The sequence below is a fragment of the Cavia porcellus genome, unplaced genomic scaffold, assembly GCF_034190915.1.
Source record: "Cavia porcellus strain 051 isolate PalLab524CR breed Dunkin Hartley unplaced genomic scaffold, mCavPor4.1 scaffold_12, whole genome shotgun sequence".
In the NCBI taxonomy this organism is placed as follows: Eukaryota; Metazoa; Chordata; class Mammalia; order Rodentia; family Caviidae; genus Cavia; species Cavia porcellus.
In genome coordinates this window covers 61,968,368-61,989,531 of record NW_026947495.1, presented here as the reverse complement: position 1 = coordinate 61,989,531, position 21,164 = coordinate 61,968,368, and the positions used below count along the sequence as shown (strand labels likewise).

General features: G+C 37.8%; 1 protein-coding gene across 4 annotated transcripts in view; it reads left to right on the top strand.

Annotated features, from left to right (window-relative positions):
• Window positions 1-11,385: 11,385 nt before the first annotated feature.
• The window catches only part of Gpr155 (G protein-coupled receptor 155), a 41,015-nt gene continuing 31,236 nt past the window's right edge, over window positions 11,386-21,164 (top strand). For 2 of the 4 annotated variants that reach the window (XM_013142493.3, XM_013142495.3), the window contains exons 1-2: window positions 11,718-11,871; window positions 15,200-15,694. In XM_013142493.3, the coding sequence (XP_012997947.1) occupies window positions 15,268-15,694 (427 nt within the window). In that variant the 5' untranslated portion in view covers window positions 11,718-11,871; window positions 15,200-15,267. Of the gene's footprint in view, window positions 11,521-11,717; window positions 11,872-15,199; window positions 15,695-19,563; window positions 19,724-21,164 lie in introns of those variants that run through there. The other 2 variants (XM_063259321.1, XM_063259322.1) reach the window with 2 other exon arrangements.

Sequence of the window (21,164 nt, the reverse complement as noted above, 5' to 3'; positions counted from 1 at the left end):
TTGAACCTGCTTCATGTATTCTACGTTTTCTTTATTTTCTCCATCAAACAATTCTCCCCTTTTTTTCTGTTCTTCCATTCCACCATCTGTTTTTTCTTGGGCGGTGCTTAGCATTTCTCTAACTATTCTACTTATCTCTTGCTTTATTTCATTAAATACTTCATTTTTAAACTCGTTTATGAGGCTCTGGAGATATCGCTTTATGTCTATTGGTGCCATGTCTGATATTGCATGTTTTCTGTCTTCTTTTGCATTTCCCTTTCCTGGATCAGTGTTCTCAGGATTGGGGACTAAGGACCCTTTCTTGTTGCTTCCTCTTCCCATACTTTTTGTTCCTTCCATACAAGCGAATGTAGGAGGCCCAATTTTTTCCTCTTTTTTCGGTTATAGTTTGTTTGAATTGCGCTGGCTAGGTATTCCCGCCCACTGCAGTGTAATAGGGAGACACAGACCTGGGCAGCCTCTGCTGGGCCCGCCCCTCCAGGTCAACCTACCGAAGGCTTCACCCCCTAGGGTGCACCTCCAGGCGCTGGGACCTGTGTTGGACTCGCCTACTGGGTCTAAGTCAGTGGCGTCATGCAGGCCAGGCTCTACCCATCAATCCTGCTTGAGAGGGGAATATGTGACTGAAGTCACTGCAGCGCCCCGTTCCGGAGTCTGCCCGGTCCCAGTATGTCCTCTGCTGGAGCCTCCTGCTCTATGAAAGGGTCCCTGTACAAGCTTTAATTTTGTGACTTGAACAATTATTTCTAAGATGGCAATATGTAATCCATTAACTAGTGATTTCCTACTGTTCATTTTTTTTTCTGTAAATCTGTATAACTTGTACCCTTTCACTGTTTTTTTTTTTTTTTTTGTCTTTTCTCCTTAAATAAAATTTAAAAAAAGAAAGGGTCCCTGTTTCCCTCACTCACCGCAAGTCGATGTAGGGCTCCCTGCTAGTCCTGTTCTCAACTCCGATCGCAGATTCCCGCTCTCAGAGCTTTTGCGCATCGCTCTCCCTGCCCTGCAGATTTGGACGCAGCAGCGGCAGCAGGAAATTCAGATTGCGGCTTCCAGTGGTGCGGGTTCTAGCTTCTGTGCTGAGATTTTATCTGTTCCTGTTATAGCACCAGGATTGGATTTCCAGTTGGTGTCTCTTAGCTTAGTTCATTCCTGGGTCAGCAGGGTGTATTTCCCCTTGCTTAGGATTCCTTGTACCACAGCATTCCTGGATTCTTAAGTGGGGTATCTCAGAGAGCCTTGGAGGCTGCTGCTATCTATCCGCCATGTTCTTCCAGAAGCCGGATTTTGAGTTTTGAGTCTAGTGTAAACTTACCTATTATTGTTGATACACTGGTAAGTTTAGAAATTTAACTTGACAAGTTTAGAAATTTAACTAAGAGACTGAGCAGGGAGACTGTCCTCAGCCTATGCAAAAGGATTTTGTGAGTGCTACACTTGCCCTGGAGAGGGGATGGTCTGAGTGCAATACAAGAGAGGAAAAGAGGTTTGCTCTTTCCCCTTTTTGCCCTGGCTGCTTCTGCTGGCTACTGCCTTGCCACCTGGTGCCATGCCTTTCTGCCTTTGAGCCAGATGATTATGACGGACACCTCCACAAACTGTGAGCTAAATAAACTGTTCTTTCTATTATTTTGGGTGTCAGGTATTTTGTACCAGCAATAAGAGAAAAGTAACCAAAACAGATTTTGGTACCAGGAGAGGGTTTGTTGCTGTGACTATATCTGACCATGTTGTTCAAGAGCCTTTGAGAATAGCTTGTGGGAAGAGTTTGGAAAGAGTCTGAGATGCTACCTGAAAGAGTAGTACTGGAACAACTTAAACTGTTCTATATGGGAGATTCTGGTCAGAGCTCAGAAGACCAGAAGACTGATAGAAATCCTGCCAGTAAAGACCATGCTTGGGAGGTTTCTGCAGGAAAGAAGGACTGTGTGGGGTGCTGGACTCCAGATGATGTTTGTTATGGCTTGGCAAAAAGTTTATTTGTATGTCACGCATATCCAGAGACTTTACCTGACACTAAGATTAAAGGTAGTGGCAGATGAAATCTGGCAGATGAAATTTCAAGGCAGTAGAATGTTGAGGTTGTGGCACTGCTATTGTTAGCTGTGGGATGCTGTTGTTGTGACTATACCTGGCCATGTGGTTCAAGAGCCTTTGGGAATGGCTCATGGGAAGAGTTTGGAAAGGTTCTGAACTGTTGTCTGAAACAAGAGCACTGGAACACCTTAGGCTGTTCTATATGGAAGAACTCTATTTAGCCAGATTTATTTGTAAATCAAGAGCAAAGTGCCCAGTAAAATGAGTCTTTGTTCTCATACACAGTGCTTATTTTCTTTTTAATGCACTATTATCTTCAGCAGCCACACATTCTTTGGCTCCAATATTACATTTACCTCACTCTGGCCCAAAATTTAAATTTTTTGATTTTTTTCTTCTCTGGTTTTGTCCCTGGTTTTCACTATAAATCCGGCTAAAAATCAACCAGTATTAACCATGTCATAGCCTGAATGTTGGGCTGCTTTGAAATTTCATCTACGGATCAGTCATAATCTTAAGTTTCCAAGCAAAATCTCAGAACATGAACAAAATATAGACTTTTTTTATCTTTTGAGACAGGGTTTCACTATGCAGTCAGACTGGCATTAAACTCACTTTGTAGCCCAGGTTGGTCTCAAATTCACAGTGATCCTCCTGCCTTGACCTCTGGAAATTTAGGATTACAGGCATGCATCATCATCCCAGCTAATATAGACAAAATTTATGTCACAGTGTAATACACATGGCCTTTAGTCCAACCACCAATGATATTCTAGAATGTTCAAAATCACTAGTTCCACAAAACAAAACAAAGCACAAACAAAAACAAGCAATTCAGTTACTTTAACATTAAACTAGAGTTAATTTAGCCCAAGACTTTAAGAATATTATAATATTAAAGGGAATAGTTTTATTTAGGCAGACACATTTGTAGGCATCAAAGAAGGTGCTTGTAGAAAAAAGAAAATAAAACATGATATTTTGACATATATTTATGCATTTATATCAGCTCTATAACTTAATATGTGAGCTAAGTAGAATATTCAAATTTAACATAGTATTCTATTAACTTAAAACCTTCTGTGAGTGGTCTTTCCAGTTCACATTCCTATCATTAGTCCTGATTTTCAACCAGAATCATCCACTAGACTCTGTTTATAACATTCTAGGGCTTCCCAAATCTATCTTCAAAGTTTTCCAAACTTCTTTTACAAACCAGCTCTAAAGGTTTATAATCCATGTGGTTTGGTATGGACACAGCAATGACCTCACTTCCCTGATACCAATTTTCTGAAATAGTTACTTTTCCATCACTAGGATAAAGTACCTAATACTTACCACTTAAAGGAAAACAGGCTCAATTAGGCTTATAATTCCAACAGGTTCAGTTCATGGTCAGCTAGCTCTAATGAAGGAACATCATATTAGAAGGAAATGGTAGAGCAAAGCTGCTTATGGTGGCTGGGAACAACATCGTGGTTTCTAGAAAGCAAAGCAGGGGAACAGTACCAGGGAAGAGTAGACTAGGAACTATATATAGTATTCAAGATCACAGCATGATGTTTTACCTGGACACAACCAGACACATGCTTTACTAATCCACTGGGCATTTCTTGGTTCAATTAAGCTGACAAATCAGGATTAAGGGTCATCTTTCATATTTTTTTAAAATGGAAATCTCACTTTGTTACCCAAAGTCCTTTTGCCTTACATCCCATGTAGCTGGAACACTTAATTTTTGACAAACATAGCTGAACAGATGAGACTCCTGTGGTTGGTAAAAGAGTTTCAAAGAGGAGCTTCTTAATTTTACAAAGATTTCTGCTTTTGATTTAAAGATTTCTAAAAATACTTCTGTTGTCCTCAGGAACTATCTCTTTTTTCCTCTAACAAAAATTGTAATCCACTACGGCAAATATTGAACTTGAATCTTTTTTTTTTTTCTTTTTTTTTTGTACTGAGCTTTGGAACTTGGGGCCTTTAAATGCTAAGCAATGAGCTTAACATTCTTAGGCCCAGGCTTGAATTTTTAATACTAGTTTTTAGTTTTACAAAGGCTAGTGGACTAAATAAGAAAACTGTTGCTGGAGGTAACATATGAAATGAATTTTTAGGGAGTTTCCAGTTTTTTTTAGTAAATTTCAATGTTACTATAAATACTGTCCCCAAAATATCTGTATATAATTCATCTATGTGAGAGGTTTGGATTATGCCATTAGACCAGATTTACCAATATAATTAATCTTGCTATTTGCTATAGCGTATGGAAATCTAGATCCCAAATAATTAGTGCATTGGAAAGACTACTTTTACCAAATTTATTTAACAACAATGATCTCTAAACCTACTGCCTATGCCTTTGTGACCGGGTCTAAGTAAAGGTTTTGCAGTGTAGAAATCTTATTTTCTTTCCTGTTTAAACTTTTTGTAAAAGTTAAAAGAAAGCTTACATAACAGTTAAGGAAGTCTAAGTAACTTGGAATTGTAGGGACAATAAAATATTTGTAGAATTAATTACTGGGTTATTACTTATATTTATGTTGCACCAATGATAACTCTTAATCATTTATGGGGTTTCAGTCTTTATCTGTTACAAAAACAGTCTGGTTCTTTTGTTACCACATAAAGGCCTGAGTTCTGACATTTTCCCATCTGTTACTGAAAGTGAAAGAAGAAGGCTTGAAGAAAAAGCAGATGTTTCCCTTATTAAGTGATTCTCCAAACACAGAAACTACATAAACTTGTTTAGCTCCTATTTTACGAATTGGTAAGCACTCTTTTAGACACTGAGAACTATGGCGATCAACATAGAGCACCTGCCTCTTCAAAGAAGGAAGGAGACTGGAACCCACGGGATATATACTCTACTAGAAGAAAGTTCTTAAAATACAGACTAATTGTTGGGCCTAAGATGTGAGTGCCTTCTTTCCTTTTTTAAACTATTGTTTAAGAGTTATACCCATTTTCTAACTAAAAGCAGCTAAAAACCTTTTAACTTCAAGGTCAAGGTTAAATCTGAGATTTTTTTTCCACTTCTTCTTTCTATTGCACAAAGCTGGCTAGCTTTAGTATTTCATCTCAGATAATATTTAATAGAAAATGTTCTGCAGTTATAAGAAAATTTAGGACTTCAAAGATCGCTTATTAAATTTGTTAGTGAGCTCCCTTTTAAATGAACAAGCTAGTAATAAAAACAAGTATATATTTTTGTTTTTCATTTTCATGGTTTTGATCTCTGCCCTTGCAAAAAAAAAAAAAAAAAAAAAAAAAAAAAACAACCAGTGGTCAAAATAAAACCACAAGTGTGAAGAAATGAAGTTTTGAAACAGATTGGCTGGCACCCAAAGTTGGCATGTTTCTACTGTATGGTTTCTGTACACTGTCTAATCTAGGTCATAATTTAACTTGTATTTTCATAACTTACTTTATTTTTCCATTTAACTTTCTTCAGTGCTGCTCCAGGTAAATGTTTTTACCTACTTAGCCATTCTTGAGGTTTATGTGAGGTCAACATTAAGATCAGTAACCAGACAAGATGGTTAGGTTCCACAGAACAAGACAGATTATTTCAATAAAGGTATCGTTTAGATAAAAAATGATACAGTATTAACTAGTATTACTCCCTTACTTTGTTATGAAGTTTTGCTTTTTTTTTTTCATTAAAATAATGTCTTCCAAAATTCTCATGTTAGGAAGCAGCACCTGATGAAGAGTGAGTCACTGGGGGATGTGACTTGGAATGGCATTTTTCCTCCTGGCTCCTCCTTTCTCTTTCTGCTTCCTAACTGAAGGATGTAAGCACCCTTCCTCTGCCAGATCTTTCTACCTTGCCCTTTCAGCCGTGGAGCCAGCTGACTATGGACTGCATCCTCTACACACTGTGAACTTAAATAAATCTTGCCTCTTTTCAGTTGCAGGTGTCGTATTGTGTCTCAGCAACAAGTAAAGTGACTAAGACAAATATGGCATATTGAAAGGGAAAACCAATAAGACCTATTAGGTGTTTATGAATATATGTATATCTACATGTGTACATTAAACTAAAAGATAATTTTCAGGCCTTGATTTATTTTAATAGCAGAAATTAAATTATTAAATTATAGCATTTACAATCATAAAAATAAGCCAATGATTTGGAGGAATACTTAAATAAGACTATAAACTTAGCCCAAATGAAAAGCTAGAAAAAAATGAATCCAGTTACTGTAGAAAAGCTATATCACAGTTGTTTATATTAACTAACTCCCATTAGATAACTAACTCCCATTATATTAACTAACTCCCATTAGTGCCTCCCATTGAAGGCACTTCAACCTCTGGAAGGCAATTGTTCTATTCAATCATTCAAAAGTCATTTACAGAATGCCTACCATAATATGCCAGAGAAAGTGTTAGTCTTTGTTATGGATACAAAAATTAGCAAATATAAGACCTATGTCTTCCAAGATTATATACTCCACTGTATCAGTGTTTTAAATTGTTCTACTTATACACCTATCTATATATTTTTCACCATTTACATATACCCAAAATGTATAGATTGTGACTTACTTCATAGTTCTTCCTGATAAAATTAGTACACAATTTTTGTAGAAATTTTGAAATTTTCCACATGGGAGAAAAAAATCACATCACATAGAGATAATCATCATTGGTATTTTCTTTTACATTGATTGGTTCACATGAATAAAAAAAATCCATAAACTGAAAAAGTTGTTTCAGGTGAGGCTTAATCTCACAACTCAGTATGGCATCAAAGATCTCATTTATTTCCTTTTCTCTCTTGTGGCTCCCTTGTATCATTCTACGATTACTCAACTGTCAAGTCTAAAGAGATGCAACATACTGATTGGATAGACTCGGTTACTTACCACCCTCAAAGGCTGAGTGAAGTCAGCTTCTCTGGAAGCAAATGGATCCCTGGGGAAAATGGTGCTGTTGGGAACAAGGAGAGTAGTTTTAAAGAAACTAAATATTTTAAAAAGAAATTTGGCATTGTATTAGTTATGCTCAAATAACATGGTTTAGGGTATTCTTTTACCCTTTTCTTCTTTATTTAATTTTGATTATGAATGGCCCAGAATTCTTATTTTTTCAAGGAAGATTATTTTCAAAATTTCACTAAGGAATATTCAATAGGGATTAGAAATGATGATATAGGTCTATACTTATAGAAAAAATTAGTATTAGTAAATAAAAAAGCTTACTGAAAATCATCTGTATAAAAGTTATGTCTATTGCCAGGCATGGTGGCATAGTCCTGTAATCCCAGCGCTTGGGAGAGTGAGGCAAAAGGATCACTGTGAGTTTAAGACTACTTTGGGTTACATAATGAGATGAAGACCAGCCTGTACTTCCTGGCAAAACCCTGTCTCCAAAAAAAAAAAAAAAAAAAAAAATCATGTATATTATATAATCCTATTTTTCTTCTTTTCTTTTTTTTTTTTTTTTTTGTCTTTTTCCTTTTTATTGGTACCAGGGATCGAACTCACGACTGTCTACTTGCAAGGCAGGCGCTTATACCACTGAGCTAAATCCCCAGCCCCAATCCTATTTTTCTTAATCTATATGGTCATAGAAAAAATGATATAGCATTTATAATATTAACAGCAATTACTCATAGGGATGGTTGCTACCTATTTCATTCCTTATTGTATTATCTAAATATTTTATAATTGTTATTACTTTCATAATCAGAACTATTTTATTTTGGAAATAGCACAATCTCACCAGAATGTACATCACTATGTCTCAAGATATACCCTAAATAACTTTTTCACTGTGTCAAGCCACTTGGTTAATTTCTTCTAACAATCTTCCTCAGCAGAGTTGAGGGACACACGAGTCTTAGTATATCCAGTGGCGACCAAATGAATTATTTATAACTGGAAGTTAAGATTAATTCTTGTTTCCTCCATTTGTATGTATAACTTTTCTTCAGTTAATAGTATAGTAGGGTTCAGTATCTCATAGAATGATTAGTAGATATGATAATAGATCAAATGATTTCTTTTTTTTTTTTTTTTTTTTACACTTTTCTTTTCTTTTTATCGGTACAGGGGATCGAACTCACTACCGCCTGCTTGCAAGGCAGGTGCTTATGCCGCTGAGCTAAATCCCCAGCCCAGATCAAATGATTTCTTGCAGCATTAATTGATAATTGCTTATCTAAACATGTCTTCCATGTATACACTTCATATACATTTAGTTCTAGAGTTTCCCTCCACAAGCTGCTCTTCATAGAAACTTACTCAGATGTCTCTTCAAATGACCTCTTTAGCTTCGCTCTCTCAAGTCTCTGTAGTTTAGATGTTTACCAGGAATCTCTAGTGCATGTGCTGAGGTCTTCCTGAGCAGTCAGCTCACAGGACAGTGCGGTCTTTTATTGTCCTGCACTAGCTGGGTGTTCCTAGACCAACCGCCAGTCTCCATGCTGTCAGACGAAGAGGATAGCTTCAAAAGAGGAGGCGGCTGCTGCTTAGGGTTTTAGCTTTTAGATCTAAAACTAAATTTGCTGTTTTTAAAACTACTACTCCACTGAAATATTTCCTCCTTTCATCATCAGATAATGCAGTGATTAAAAATTAATAGAATTTTAGGACTACTAAACGTGATACTGGAAGCTCTGAACCCCAATTTCTTTACTGCAATGAAGAAACACACAGATTAACTTTTCTTCTTTAGCTTTATCAGTATTCGAATCTCAGCAGTTCTCTTTTTGTAGTATCTCTCTGACCTATTCTTTTTTTAACTTTATTCTTTTTTCCCTATTTCCCTACCCTCTCTTCAACTCCTCTTCCCATTATTGTTATTGTTGTTATTTATTTTGGTACCAGGAATGAAACCCAGGACCTTGCGCTTGCCGGGCTGGTGCTTGTGCCACTGAGGTATACCCCCGGACCTTACTCCATTTTTTTCCCTGCCATCATCCCAGAGGTCTCATTTCCTTAGAACTTATTCTTCCGGACTCCCCCTAGCCTCTCTCTGTATTTTTAGATCAATGTCTGTATGGCTAGCCTTGAAACAGCTGTGTAACCTAGGTTGGCTTCCAACTCTAAATCCCCTTGCTTCAGCCTCCTAAGTGCTGGGATTCCAGGATGCACCACCACTCCTGGTACCATACTGTTTCTCTTGCCTTCAATCTTTCAAGTAATCCTGGGAAAGCTTCACTGTCACATCTCTAAAGATACTGTGATCAGGGGCTGGGAGTTTAGCTCAGTAGCTCAAGTGCCCACCTTGCAAGTGTGAGGTCATGAGTTCAGTACCAAAAAAAAAAAAAAAAAAAAAAAAAGATGGTGTGCTCATATGGGCCATTGGGGGGGGGGGAAGAGTAATGGTTTTACTGTGGTCAAAGAATAAGGTTCAAACTCTAAAACTAATCGAAGGAACCTCCTACAGTTTGACCCTAATTAACCTTTCTAGGCTTATCTTCTTGTAGGTCCCTAATAAAGTTCAGTATTTAATTAATCTTAGTGCTTTGTAAACAAATCCGTTTAGTTTTTTGATAACGGAGATGTTCACAACATTTTTCTTTCATGAGCCAGGTTCAAGAAAAACCAGAGAGGCAGTTAAAAGTATGGTTGAAAGGTGTGAGGGGACCTGTAATCCCCCATACTCCGGAGGCTCGCAGGAAAGCTGCAAATTTTAGGCCAGTTAATTGACTATTAGCAGGATCTTATCTAAAGGGGGGAAAAACAAAGAGAAAGAAATTTAAGGGATAGGGATGTAACGCCATAGTACAACACTTGTCTGGCATTGTGCAAGGCCCTGGGTTCAAGCTCACTGGGGGTGGGGGAGGGAGTAGAGAAGTCCAAGAACGAACAAAAAAGCGCAGGTGCGTTCCTTTTCTATAGTTTCAATTCCGTTCGTTGTCTCTTGCTAAATTTCACATTCTTAAGATTTTTCCCTTTAGCTTGTGATTTTTCTTAGTAAGTTGTCAGGGTTTGTTTGCCCTGAAATTTCCGAAAAGAAAAAAGACACTGAGAAGAAGCTGAAACTAACAACAGTTACACAGAAGTTAAAGACGCAAACTGTCTTCTAAAAAAGAAGTGGTTGTGGCAACATTAAGTGGTATTTGATTATAAATATTCAAAAAATTGAAACCCTTTTCATTTCAAAAGGCTAACTCAATTCAGGGCTTCTGCAGTGTCAAAGTGCAGCGCTGCATCCAGGGTTTTCACCTCAAGAAACTGTAAATTTTCCACTAAACATAAACAGTATACTAAAGGAATATGCCATGTTTCCTCAAGAGAAACACGAGTATACCCACCAGCCCCTTATTCTAAACCAAGCGCAGGGCTAAAGCCGTACACTGTAATGGAGAAGGTCAAGGTCACACCGCTTTGGGAAAGGAAAGAGGATTTATATCCAGCCCTGGTTCTAAATTGGTTTTACATTCAGCTACGAAAAGCCTAAGCTAACCCAGAGACGAACTGGAGGATCACAGCAGGCTGAGATTGGTCAGAACGAACAGCCGGCTCTGCGCCTGACCGAGACGTTAGAAAAGCCACCTCGTAAACCCCCTGCGGCGGCCGCCATCTTGGGGGAGGTGGGGGCCGGAAACCCCTTCATTGGAGGATCACAGCGGGGCAGCTGAGGGCCGGCAGGGCGGGGTCTGGAGGCGGGGGAGGGCAAGGAGTGGCTTCGAGGCTCCAAATTGAGGGCGGAGCTGTAGGGCGGGGCTCGGGCTGTGTAGCTCTGGGCTGGGGATAGGGCCCTGAGGGCGGGAAAGGGACAGCGTGGGACAGTCTCGACCGTAGGGGCGGGGCCAGGATCCGGAGAGGGCAAAGCGGGTTGAGGTTGGGGGCGGGGCCTGGAGGCGGGGCGAGGCCCTTAGGGGAAAACTCTAGGTCGGAGGCGGGGCCTGGAGGCAGGGCGGGGGTTCTTACGGAAAAACACTAGGCTGGAGGCGGGGCTTAGAGGCGGGGCGGGCCCTTAGGGGAAAAGTCCGTGCCAGGGGCGGGACCTGAAGGCGGGCGGGGGTGGGCCGTGCTGCCGGCGCGGGGAGGAGCTGACAGGGCCGCAGCGGCTTTACCCTGGTCTCACTTTCTCGGAACGTGACTGAGCTGCTGCACCTGGCGCCCCGCAGCTTTTGGCTGACAGGGCTGGGAGCGGGACGTGACGGTGATTTCCTCGCTGCTCGGCCCTCGGCGAGCGCCAACTCCCCTGTATCTCCTCGCGGCCCCGGGGCTGCAGACGAGGCGGGTGAGCTAGGCTCCCGGGGCGCGGACCTGCGGGTCCCGTCTTGGCCGGGCGAGCCCTCAAGTCCGGCAGGTGGGCCGCGCCCGCTCTCTTCGTCCTGCGTCGGCGCCGCAGCCTCTTCCCGCAGCGCCTGCCTTCCGGACGCCAGGACCACCTCAATAGCTGGACCGGCCGGGCCAGGACTGTCCCTCCGGGGCACGTGCGTCCGCCCTGTCATCGAGCGCTTCATCTCACCCCAAGGTGGCCTCTGTGTCTGCGCCTCCGAGGGTTTCTGCTGAGGTATCTGGAGCATTGCGCCCACTTTCCCCCGACCCCGTTTGGGAGCCTGTGAGTTACCTGACGCAGGGTCTCCCGTGCCCGAGAAGCTGAGCGGACCCCTCCCTTACCCTAGGCTGCCTCTCCACTAGCTGGGCTGCCTTCCCAGGCTTCAGGTGGCAGCTACGCTCCTGGCGATCCATCTCTTTAGGGGCGCTCCGCACCCCAGCCATACCTCGGACCACCAGACTGCGCCTGCTGTGGACAAGGGAAGCAGGCAGTGCCCAGCGCTCCCCACCACGGGTTCCTGGGGAGGACGCAGCGTCCCCTGCTCTTAGGTGGGACTGGATGAATGGGGACTGTTGACTTTGAAGGGTGAGTGTTTTCATAGCACCACGCCGTGTTAGGCTTTTCCCACGGGATAAATGTGAAGAAAGCCCGTGTTTTGAGAAATAGTCTTAAGAGTTTAACACTTTTTAAAGTTTAACTCCCTCCCGTTTTTACTTACTAATAGCAATAATTTCGGTTGTTTACCGATGTGATCTAAACCCAATGTGAGGTAGCTTGGTGTGGTTTGTATAGTATCATTTCTCCAGTGTCTGCACCTTGGAACGGCTTTTACTGTGATGGGTCAACCACTTTGTTTTGAAACAAGCCTTATTTTTAAAGATGAAATGATTGAATGTAATTTTTTAACTTCCCTGCTGTGGTTCCTGTTCATTTGAAAATATGCTGTAGGAAGCATATTTTCTTTGCGTTTTAACATCGACTAGGATGAGATAAAACTTATGTTTTGATGAAAGACTTGCCCTCAGTTAGCAGTTGTTTCTTTTATAATACTGAAAAACATAAAAAGATGCTTTCTTATAATTCGCAATTAACTGAAAATTAAATCTGGGCATTACTACAGGGTATTTGAGCTGAATTAAAAGAGCTCTACTTTCCCTGTTAAGTATTTTAGGACCAACAAAGTTAAGATCAACTTCTGTTTTGTTACAGGCCAGATATTGCTAACTTTGTAGCACATCTTGTTTTTAGTGGGAAGACAACGGATTTTATTTCTTTCATTACCATTCTTATCATTATTAGCTTCTCATAGCAATTGTATTATTTCTTGAAAGCCTATTTGTGATATGCTATGTATATCTTATCCGCACAGTCGGTCTCTAAGGAGGTTTATGGTGTTTTGTCTGTTTGTTTTGCAGTATTGGGCTGTTGAACCCCAGGATCTTTGGTTTAGGTTGGGTTGATTTTTTGTTTTTTGAAACAAGGCTTCACTATATAGTACAGGCTGACCTTGAACTCATGGTTGGCCTTGAACTCATGGTGATTTTCCTGCCTTAGCATCTGGAGTGCAGGCATGCACCACCATACCTGGTTTGAACCCCAGGATTTTTATATTGAGCTGCAGCCCCAACCTTACTCTGCTTTTTTTTTTTTTTTCTGAGCTAGTATCTCTAAATTGCCCCCACCCCCACCCCCTGTATAAGGAAACTAGTATTCCAATTTTTTTGGCTGAGAAAGTGGCTGAGGAAAATAGCATAATAAGGTAGTCCAAAGAGTTGATAAGCATGAAGACCCAAAATCTGTTATTCTCCTTACTGATTTATTGCTAATTTAATTAAAACTGTTGGTTAAAAAGACTGGTTTATCACCATTTGTGTTTGTTTTTTTTTTTTGATACAAGAGTCTTGCTGTATAGTTGAGGCGGGCCTTAAACTCACAGTGATGCTCGTGCCTCAGCCTCCTGAGTGCAGGGATTACAGGTGTGTGCCACCATGCCTAACTTACACCTATTTCATTATCACTGCCTTTCCAAGGCCACATTTCCTAAGGGCTCAAATGTTTTAACACCTTGTTTAATCATTTAACAGCTCCTTTAAATATAGGTATTTGTACCTATACCAATAGCTTTCCCAGGATATAATTTGATACTTATTTGGTAAACTTAGAGTATGTGAGTATTGTAGGTTTTGTCTATAACTAACCATTCCTGTCTAATTCTGGTAGAAAAATACTTGTGCAACTCCAGATTACCTGAAAGGTTAAGTAAATGGTTTGGTTTATATCAGGGTAGCATAGTGAAGACTTAAATGCCACTCTGTATCAGTGATCCGTAGCTATTGGATGTGGGTGTTTTGAAAACTTAATGTGGTATGGGTGTTTTGAAAATTTAACCAGTCCACTGTAGATTTCAGACAGTGTAAGCTTTTTTATTTCTACATTATATAAAACCACTTAGACGGTAAACTAAGAATAATCATTAGAAATTGGCATTTGTTGCATATGAATTTCAAGTTACTAATAACAGCTGATTAGTTTCAGAGTTGTTTAAACTTCATGTTCAGTATGGCTCTGGTAATGAGAAGGGCATCTGATAATTATTGTCATTAACATACAGAATTTGTTCCTTGCTTTAGTTTTTTCTGAACATCTTTAGAACATTTTACAGCATATTTTGTGTTCTTTAACAGTCTATGAATATCTTTAGAACATTTTAGGAAACACTTTGTGTTCTTTAACTTGTTGCTATCATAAAAAAATTAGAATATCGCTCAGGGAAAAAAAAATCGCCTAGAAGGAAACCTGATTGATCCATGAAAGGATAGGAGGTTTATTTAAGTGCAAGTTATTATTTAAGCAATTCATTAAACTTTTTTTTTCAGTGCCTTCTATGTGCTAAATATTATGCTAGATTTTAGGGACACAGCAGTAAGCACAAACACATAATTGTTGCTTCTGTGATATTTAAAGTCTAGTAGTAGAGACATATAAATCACATGGTCACTCTAATGCATAGTAAAATTACAAACTGAGAAATAGTGGCCATTTTGGTTCTGTTTGGGCCTAAGGGATTTGAGAAGCCTTACCTGATAAAATGACAACTATGTAATTAAGAGAATGAATAATTACTAATTGTGTAGAGAGTGGAAGATGGGTAAGCAAGAACATTTTCTAGTAAACTACATGTGCAAAGTCCATGTGACTATCTGGCCATTGTGTGCTAGTCTGAAAGGAACTAAGAGTAGGTTGGTGAAATGCCAATGTAGATTACATTTAGCTTTGATCAAGTGATCTCTGTGTGCTAATGTAATTCTAAGGACTTTACTTGAATTAACTTCAAGGTTTCTATGAGGTAAGTACCATTATTACCATTTCACAGAGGAAGCAAGGAATAGAAAACTTATTTGTATCAAATTTGGTAAGTGATACTCAACTATATTTTTGCTTATACTCAAGTGTGATCACAGGCTGGAAGGGATCCCCTGTTTCCAGAGTGACTCTGATGTATCCTGAGAACACTTTTCCAGAGAATCTAGATACAGTTGGTATTCAGCAGAGACTTTGTGGGCCCCATGCTCCATTAGAGGACCTTAAATTGTGGACCGCGGGAGATAACCACAGGGCATTACTGTGGCAATAATGTTTCTGGATCTTATTTTACCCCCATCTGATACTGAATGTAGAATAGCAACACGAATATTTTGAGCTGGCCTACCTTTGAGAGTAAGGAGATTAATGTTAGCAACCCTCCTATTTTTTTTCCTTTATATTTTCCCCTGATTGTAGCTAAAGAAGCTTGTATCTTTATTTGACCATTTAATAAGTAAATGAGCAGGTCTACAGTGTTTCAATTAGAACTCTTCTAATTGTTACACTGAGTCTTTCTTTTTTTCTTTCTTTCTTTTTTTTTGTCTTCTAGAGATCCAGTTGGAGTTGAAAAGAGAAGAAAAGGATTTTTATTGTAGCTTACCTGCAGAAAACTCAACCATGGCAGTCAATATATCTGGGACTTTGTCCACGACAGTAACACATGGATTTAATTCCACTAACGAGTCACCTTCAATGTCAATAACAAGGCTTTTCCCAGCCTTACTAGAATGCTTTGGCATAGTCCTTTGTGGTTATATAGCAGGAAGGGCCAATGTCATAACATCAACACAGGCCAAAGGATTGGGAAATTTTGTCTCCAGATTTGCACTTCCAGCCCTCTTATTCAAAAACATGGTGGTACTTAATTTCTCCAATGTGGATTGGGCTTTCCTGTATAGCATTTTAATTGGCAAAGCTTCTGTATTCTTCATTGTCTGTGTACTAACCTTATTGGTCGCCAGTCCAGACAGTCGATTTAGCAAAGCTGGACTGTTCCCTATTTTTGCTACTCAAAGTAATGACTTTGCATTGGGATACCCTATAGGTAAGTTATTTTTTATTTTTTAAGTGTTTAAAAACTTGAAATGTTTTAGGAGATCAAAATACAAGCTTTGACGTAAGCATTTCTTAGTGGAAGATTATTATTCTTGTAACTGAACTGTAAATAGTAAAAACTGGATAGATATTCTTTCATCTTTGTTTTGCTTAAATATGTCTTCAACTTCAGAGTTTAGGGAGCCTTCACATATCTACCTAAAACAAGTGGTGATAGCCTAGTTGCCTTTGTGAAGTCTTGCAAAAAACATTTTACTTCTTAATTATATATGAAAGAAATTTAATTTCTAGAAGGAATCAGATTCTTATTTAAATTATGTAAAAAACACAAGCTATGTATTTAGAAAAATAGTCATTAGTAAATGTTAGCAGTGAGACTTTATGAATAATTTTCCTCTCTTTTATTTTCTTTACCATCTAGACTAGGTATTATTTTATATTAAAAGTTGTTTCTCAGCTTGTTATTCAAACTTTCAATGTATTTTGAATTTAAATTCTTAAAAACAAAAATGGTAAAGGCATTTTAGCTTTCCAGCTCTTTAAGCAGCCTAATTTTGTATTTATTTGTACATATTTTCCTGATAAAACAGTAAACATACAAACTTGGAATGTTGGATTATCTTGAAACCTATCTATTTTCAGAACACTTTCACCAAGAAAATATATACTAGTAGCTTTTTTATAATTTTAAAATTAAAGTTATGTACATTTTGATCATGTATCATAGTGAAGAGCTGACTACTATTGGGTTTATTCAATTCATTCACTCATAGGGAATTGTTACAGACTAGTGAATGTGGCAGCTGCTGGGAACATAACCATGAATGAAGTTCTTGCACATACTGAATTAACACTTAGTGAGAAATAAGTAACAATACTAAAATCAGACCAGGTAGTAACAAGAGTATTGCAAACAAATAGTGTAGAGGAGCAGAAAAAAGAAAATGGTATTTGAGGTTGCATGGTCAGTTAACCTTCTCTGATTATATGTCTTCTGAGCAGAGACTTGGATGTTAAAGTGTACAATTGAACTCTATCATTAACTTTCAAGTTTTTTTCCAGTAGTTTTAACCTCTCCATCCACTCCCAACTTACTTTACCATTGACATCAAAAAGATTCTAGTGAAGTGTATTTTTCACCTTTTCTAAAAACCTTTGATTATCTTGCTTATCAGAATAGAAAAATACCAAAGAAATCAAATAGCTTTATGAGTAAAGCAAAAAATTAAAGAGAGAAAAAAACCAAGCTCTTATGTAACTGAACTATAAATAGTAAGAAACTGGATAGGTGTTTTTTAAGGTTACTTAATTTTAAAACAAAATAAAAATGTTTGAAGTAAAAGAGCAAGGGTTTAATGTGTTTGTCCATTTCCTCGGGAAAATTAATAATGTAAGGTTGGTCAGTGTATTTGACAGAAGGTCTATAGGGGTGAGTTAGGACCATAATGTTAAATATTCAATAAATATTGCTATCTTTTTAGATGTGAACTAGAAGTATATAGTTTCATGCTGTCATTCATTAGTAAGCCTATATACTAAATAGAACTAACATTTGTAACTTTATAGTTTGCAGAGTACTTTCTTACACTCACTTGAATAGGGTAGGATCTTTATTCTCATTTTCCAATAGCAGAACGGCTTATGAAGATTGTTTGATCCCAGACCACATAGGTAACAGGTGACTGAGATCTAGGTTTTCTAGTTCTAAATCCTGGGCATTTTTATGCCACAGTTATGTAACATGGCAAATTAACCATAGGAGATCAACCAGTCCTTATAATAGTTTTACACAGAATCAAAATTTTTGTCCTTAGAGTATTCTAAAAATAGTCCATAAAATAAGCCCTAGTGACAAAAACTTAAGTGAGTTAATTTTCATATTAAAACAGTTTCCAAATAAAAAATATAATCAGCCATCTTAATTACTGCTTTTCTTATGTCCTGAGCAATTTCATTGAGTCTGGTAATAGTGTTCCTGGCAGTATGTTAGCTCAGATTTCCCCTATGAGTATGTTTGCCATTTTTGAGTCATATTTTTTGGTTTTACTCATGAATAGTAAGTCTTATAACATGAGGTTGTAGACTGCAACTTTACTAAAAATCAGTAATATAGAGAGCTTTCTTATATGCCTGCAGATTGAAAGATGTGGCACAGAGCTGTGGAACTGTGTGTCTGCTCCCTGGTGAGGTTGTTATTGCAGTCTGCCCATCTGCCTTCTGGCCTTGTGCAGGGTGAACAAAAAGACTGTCTCCCAAGAGAAGCCTTTTCTGTTTGTTTTGCAGCCATTCCTGGGAATTCCCATTCTCTTGTTCACAGAGGAGCTTCGATTGTGGATTATAAGACATGTCCTTTTTAAGATAGGATTTGTTTCACATCTGTCAGTTTACAAGTGACTCAGAGAAATGCTGGCAAGGAGAAGGTAGATATTTTAATAAAGAAAAGGACAGTGATATTTCTGTGTACTATGGGAATTATGATCCATAAAATTACATTAAAGTGATTTATCCTTAAGTGACAGAATGGTGCACTATGACAGACTAAAAAAAGATTACTATTTTTAAGAACGCTTCTTTTCAAAGGTACTTTAAAAATCCAAGTGTGAAAAGAAACCAAGAATTACCTAGCTGGAATGTTGATTTCAGAAAATCAGAATGGTTCCCTGCCTCTGTCATTAAAAGATACTAATAGGGCATAGTTAGTCCTATAATTTATTCTTCAAACAATGCTGATAGCATAAGTACTCTGACTAATCATAATTATGCTCTAGTGCTTGAGCTGTAAACAGAAAGGAAATGAGGCATTTAACTATATGCCATTAAATAATAGGATGATCTTATCGGGGTCTTTGTGTTATTTGCTAGATTGAAACCCTGCAGGAATCAAAATAGGAGCCACAGTGGGTGGCTAATTTTATCTCTGTTCTACCAAGCTATATAACTCCTCATAATGAGATTCCCCCTCCCTCCAAGAGCTTATTTATAAGCATTCATTAATTAGAACTTAATAGTTGGTATAATGATTATAAATCTAATGTTAGTTACTGTGGGTCACTATATTCATGTATATATTTTTTAGAGGTGAAAAAACGATCTTTAGATAGCAAAAGAAATGCACTGCCAATTTATAGATAAAGATGTAATATTAAGTAATTATGCAAATAAATCACAGAGATAGACTAAAATTCCCATGTGGAGCCCTATTCTAGTAATTTAACAAGTATTTATTTAATCACAATATTAGCTCTCTCACTAGAGTATACTTCTTTTGCCACTATGTACTTGTTCCACTGAGTTAAAAGACCCCAGGTTTAGTCTGCTTTATAAATATTCAGAATATGCAAAAAGTTTAAGCAGATTTGATTTTCAGTTAAGAGGAATAAGTTCAAAAGATCTATTCTACAATACAGTAACTACAGTTAACAATATATCGTATTCTTAAAAAGTGCTAAGAGGGGCTGGGGATTTAGCTCAGCGGCATAAGCGCCTGCCTTGCAAAGCAGGCAGTTGTGAGTTTGATCCCTGGTACCGATAAAAAGCAAAAAGACAAAAAAAAAGTGCTAAGAGTAGTTTATAATTTTAGTTACTGTTATAATTTTAGTTACAGGAAATACGTATGTTGACTAGCTTAATTTAGCCATACTGTATTGCATAGATATTTCAAAATTGCATGTACATGATAAATATATATATATAATTTGTCAATTAAATGTAAATCAATTAATTTTAAAAGCAAAGGAATTAAAATGAATCTTAAAAAATGATTGATAATTAGATATCAATTGCTGTGTTTTACAAAATATAGTTTTACTACATATGAAACTTTTGTCATTCACTGACGTGTTAGTTAATTCTGTTTAGCAAATATTTCAGATTCACTCAGCACTGTGCTTGGGACTGGTTATAAAATGCCTTCAAGGAGCTTAGGGTTTGTCGAGGTGGCAGTAATTTGGATCTAAGTACCATGGCAGTCCATAGAAGTACTACAAGTGATTGGCCTTAAGTAGCAGACAAGATTCAGGTAAGAAAGGAAAGATTTCAAGAAGTTAGAAGGTAAGGATGTGATCAGCTTGTAGAGCTAGTAATTATGAATGTGGTATTTGGTGTAACTATAATATTAAACTGGCTGATGGAACTTTGCATCATGAAAAAGTAAAAGATGATTTGGATAAACAAGAGACTCGTTCTGGAGACTGAACTGTATGTGCCAATAAAAGATTCTGTAGCTACCCCTGTGGGTGGTGAGAACTGAGAGAAAATGTTAACTTTGGATTTTTTAGTTTTGGTACTTACTGTTCTGATTTGTTAGTAGTGAACAAAATGAAAGAAGGGAATGGTTGAGAAAACTCAAAAACAAAGTAAATATATTAAGCAATCTAATTTTGAGACTTTTCACTAATAATAGTAGAACTCAAAAGGACACAAAAAGATCCTGCAAAAGAAGTAGGTAGAGCTATCCCTTTTCTCTGCTGGAAATATGTCCCAAGGCCTCCAGTAAAACCTTAAAACCATTGCTAGTAATGGACCCTGTATATTGTTTTATCATTACATACTAAAGATAAAGTTTAATTTATAAATTAGTAAGATATTAACAGCAATGACATAAAATAGAATAACAGTGTACTGTAGTAAAAGTTATGGACATATGTTTCTTTTCCTTCAAAATACCATTTTACTATATTCACTCTTGTTATTGACTTTGGGTAACTGACCCTGCAGAAAACTAAAACAAAGGATAAGGCTGTACTACTATATTTGATGACTGACCAGCCAGAGATAATAAAAAGTGTTGCTTAATTTTGCATTAAGCTCTTAATTTAATTTTAATTTTTATGTCTGTCTATGTATTATCTGTCCACCTATCTATTTTATAGCACGGAAATTGAACTCAGGGACTCAGGGGCTATACTGCTGAGCTACATCTTCAGCATTTTTTTTTTTTGAGACAGTTGTACTAAATTGCCTAGGTGGGACTCAAATTTGCAATCCTGCTTTATCTTCCTTCAGTACTGGCATTACAGACATGTGCTACGATGCCACACCCTTAAGCTCTTAAAACAATCAGAATTCATCATGTTGCAATTACTAATGGACTGGGAAAGTAAATTTCCAGAAAAGGGAATTAATAGAGGGGCCTTTGAATAAATTATGGAAGTATAACTGTAAATTGTCAAAATACCTTTGCTCAGCAGCGTAATTGCCTGCCTGGTATGCACAAGGTTCTGAGTTTGATTCCTGGTACCAAAAACAGACACCTTTGCATTGTATTGTGAGTGCTAAACTAATATGCTAGTAATAAGACTGCAAATTCAAGACATTTCCAAAATCTCTTTGATTTACTCTTTTTAAAAATTGAGCGCTGGTCAGGTATAGATATCTTTGTCATCAAAATGCACTATCTAATCAAAAATATAACTACATAGGTGTAATTATCAAAAATGCTTTTTTTCTCTTACATGTGA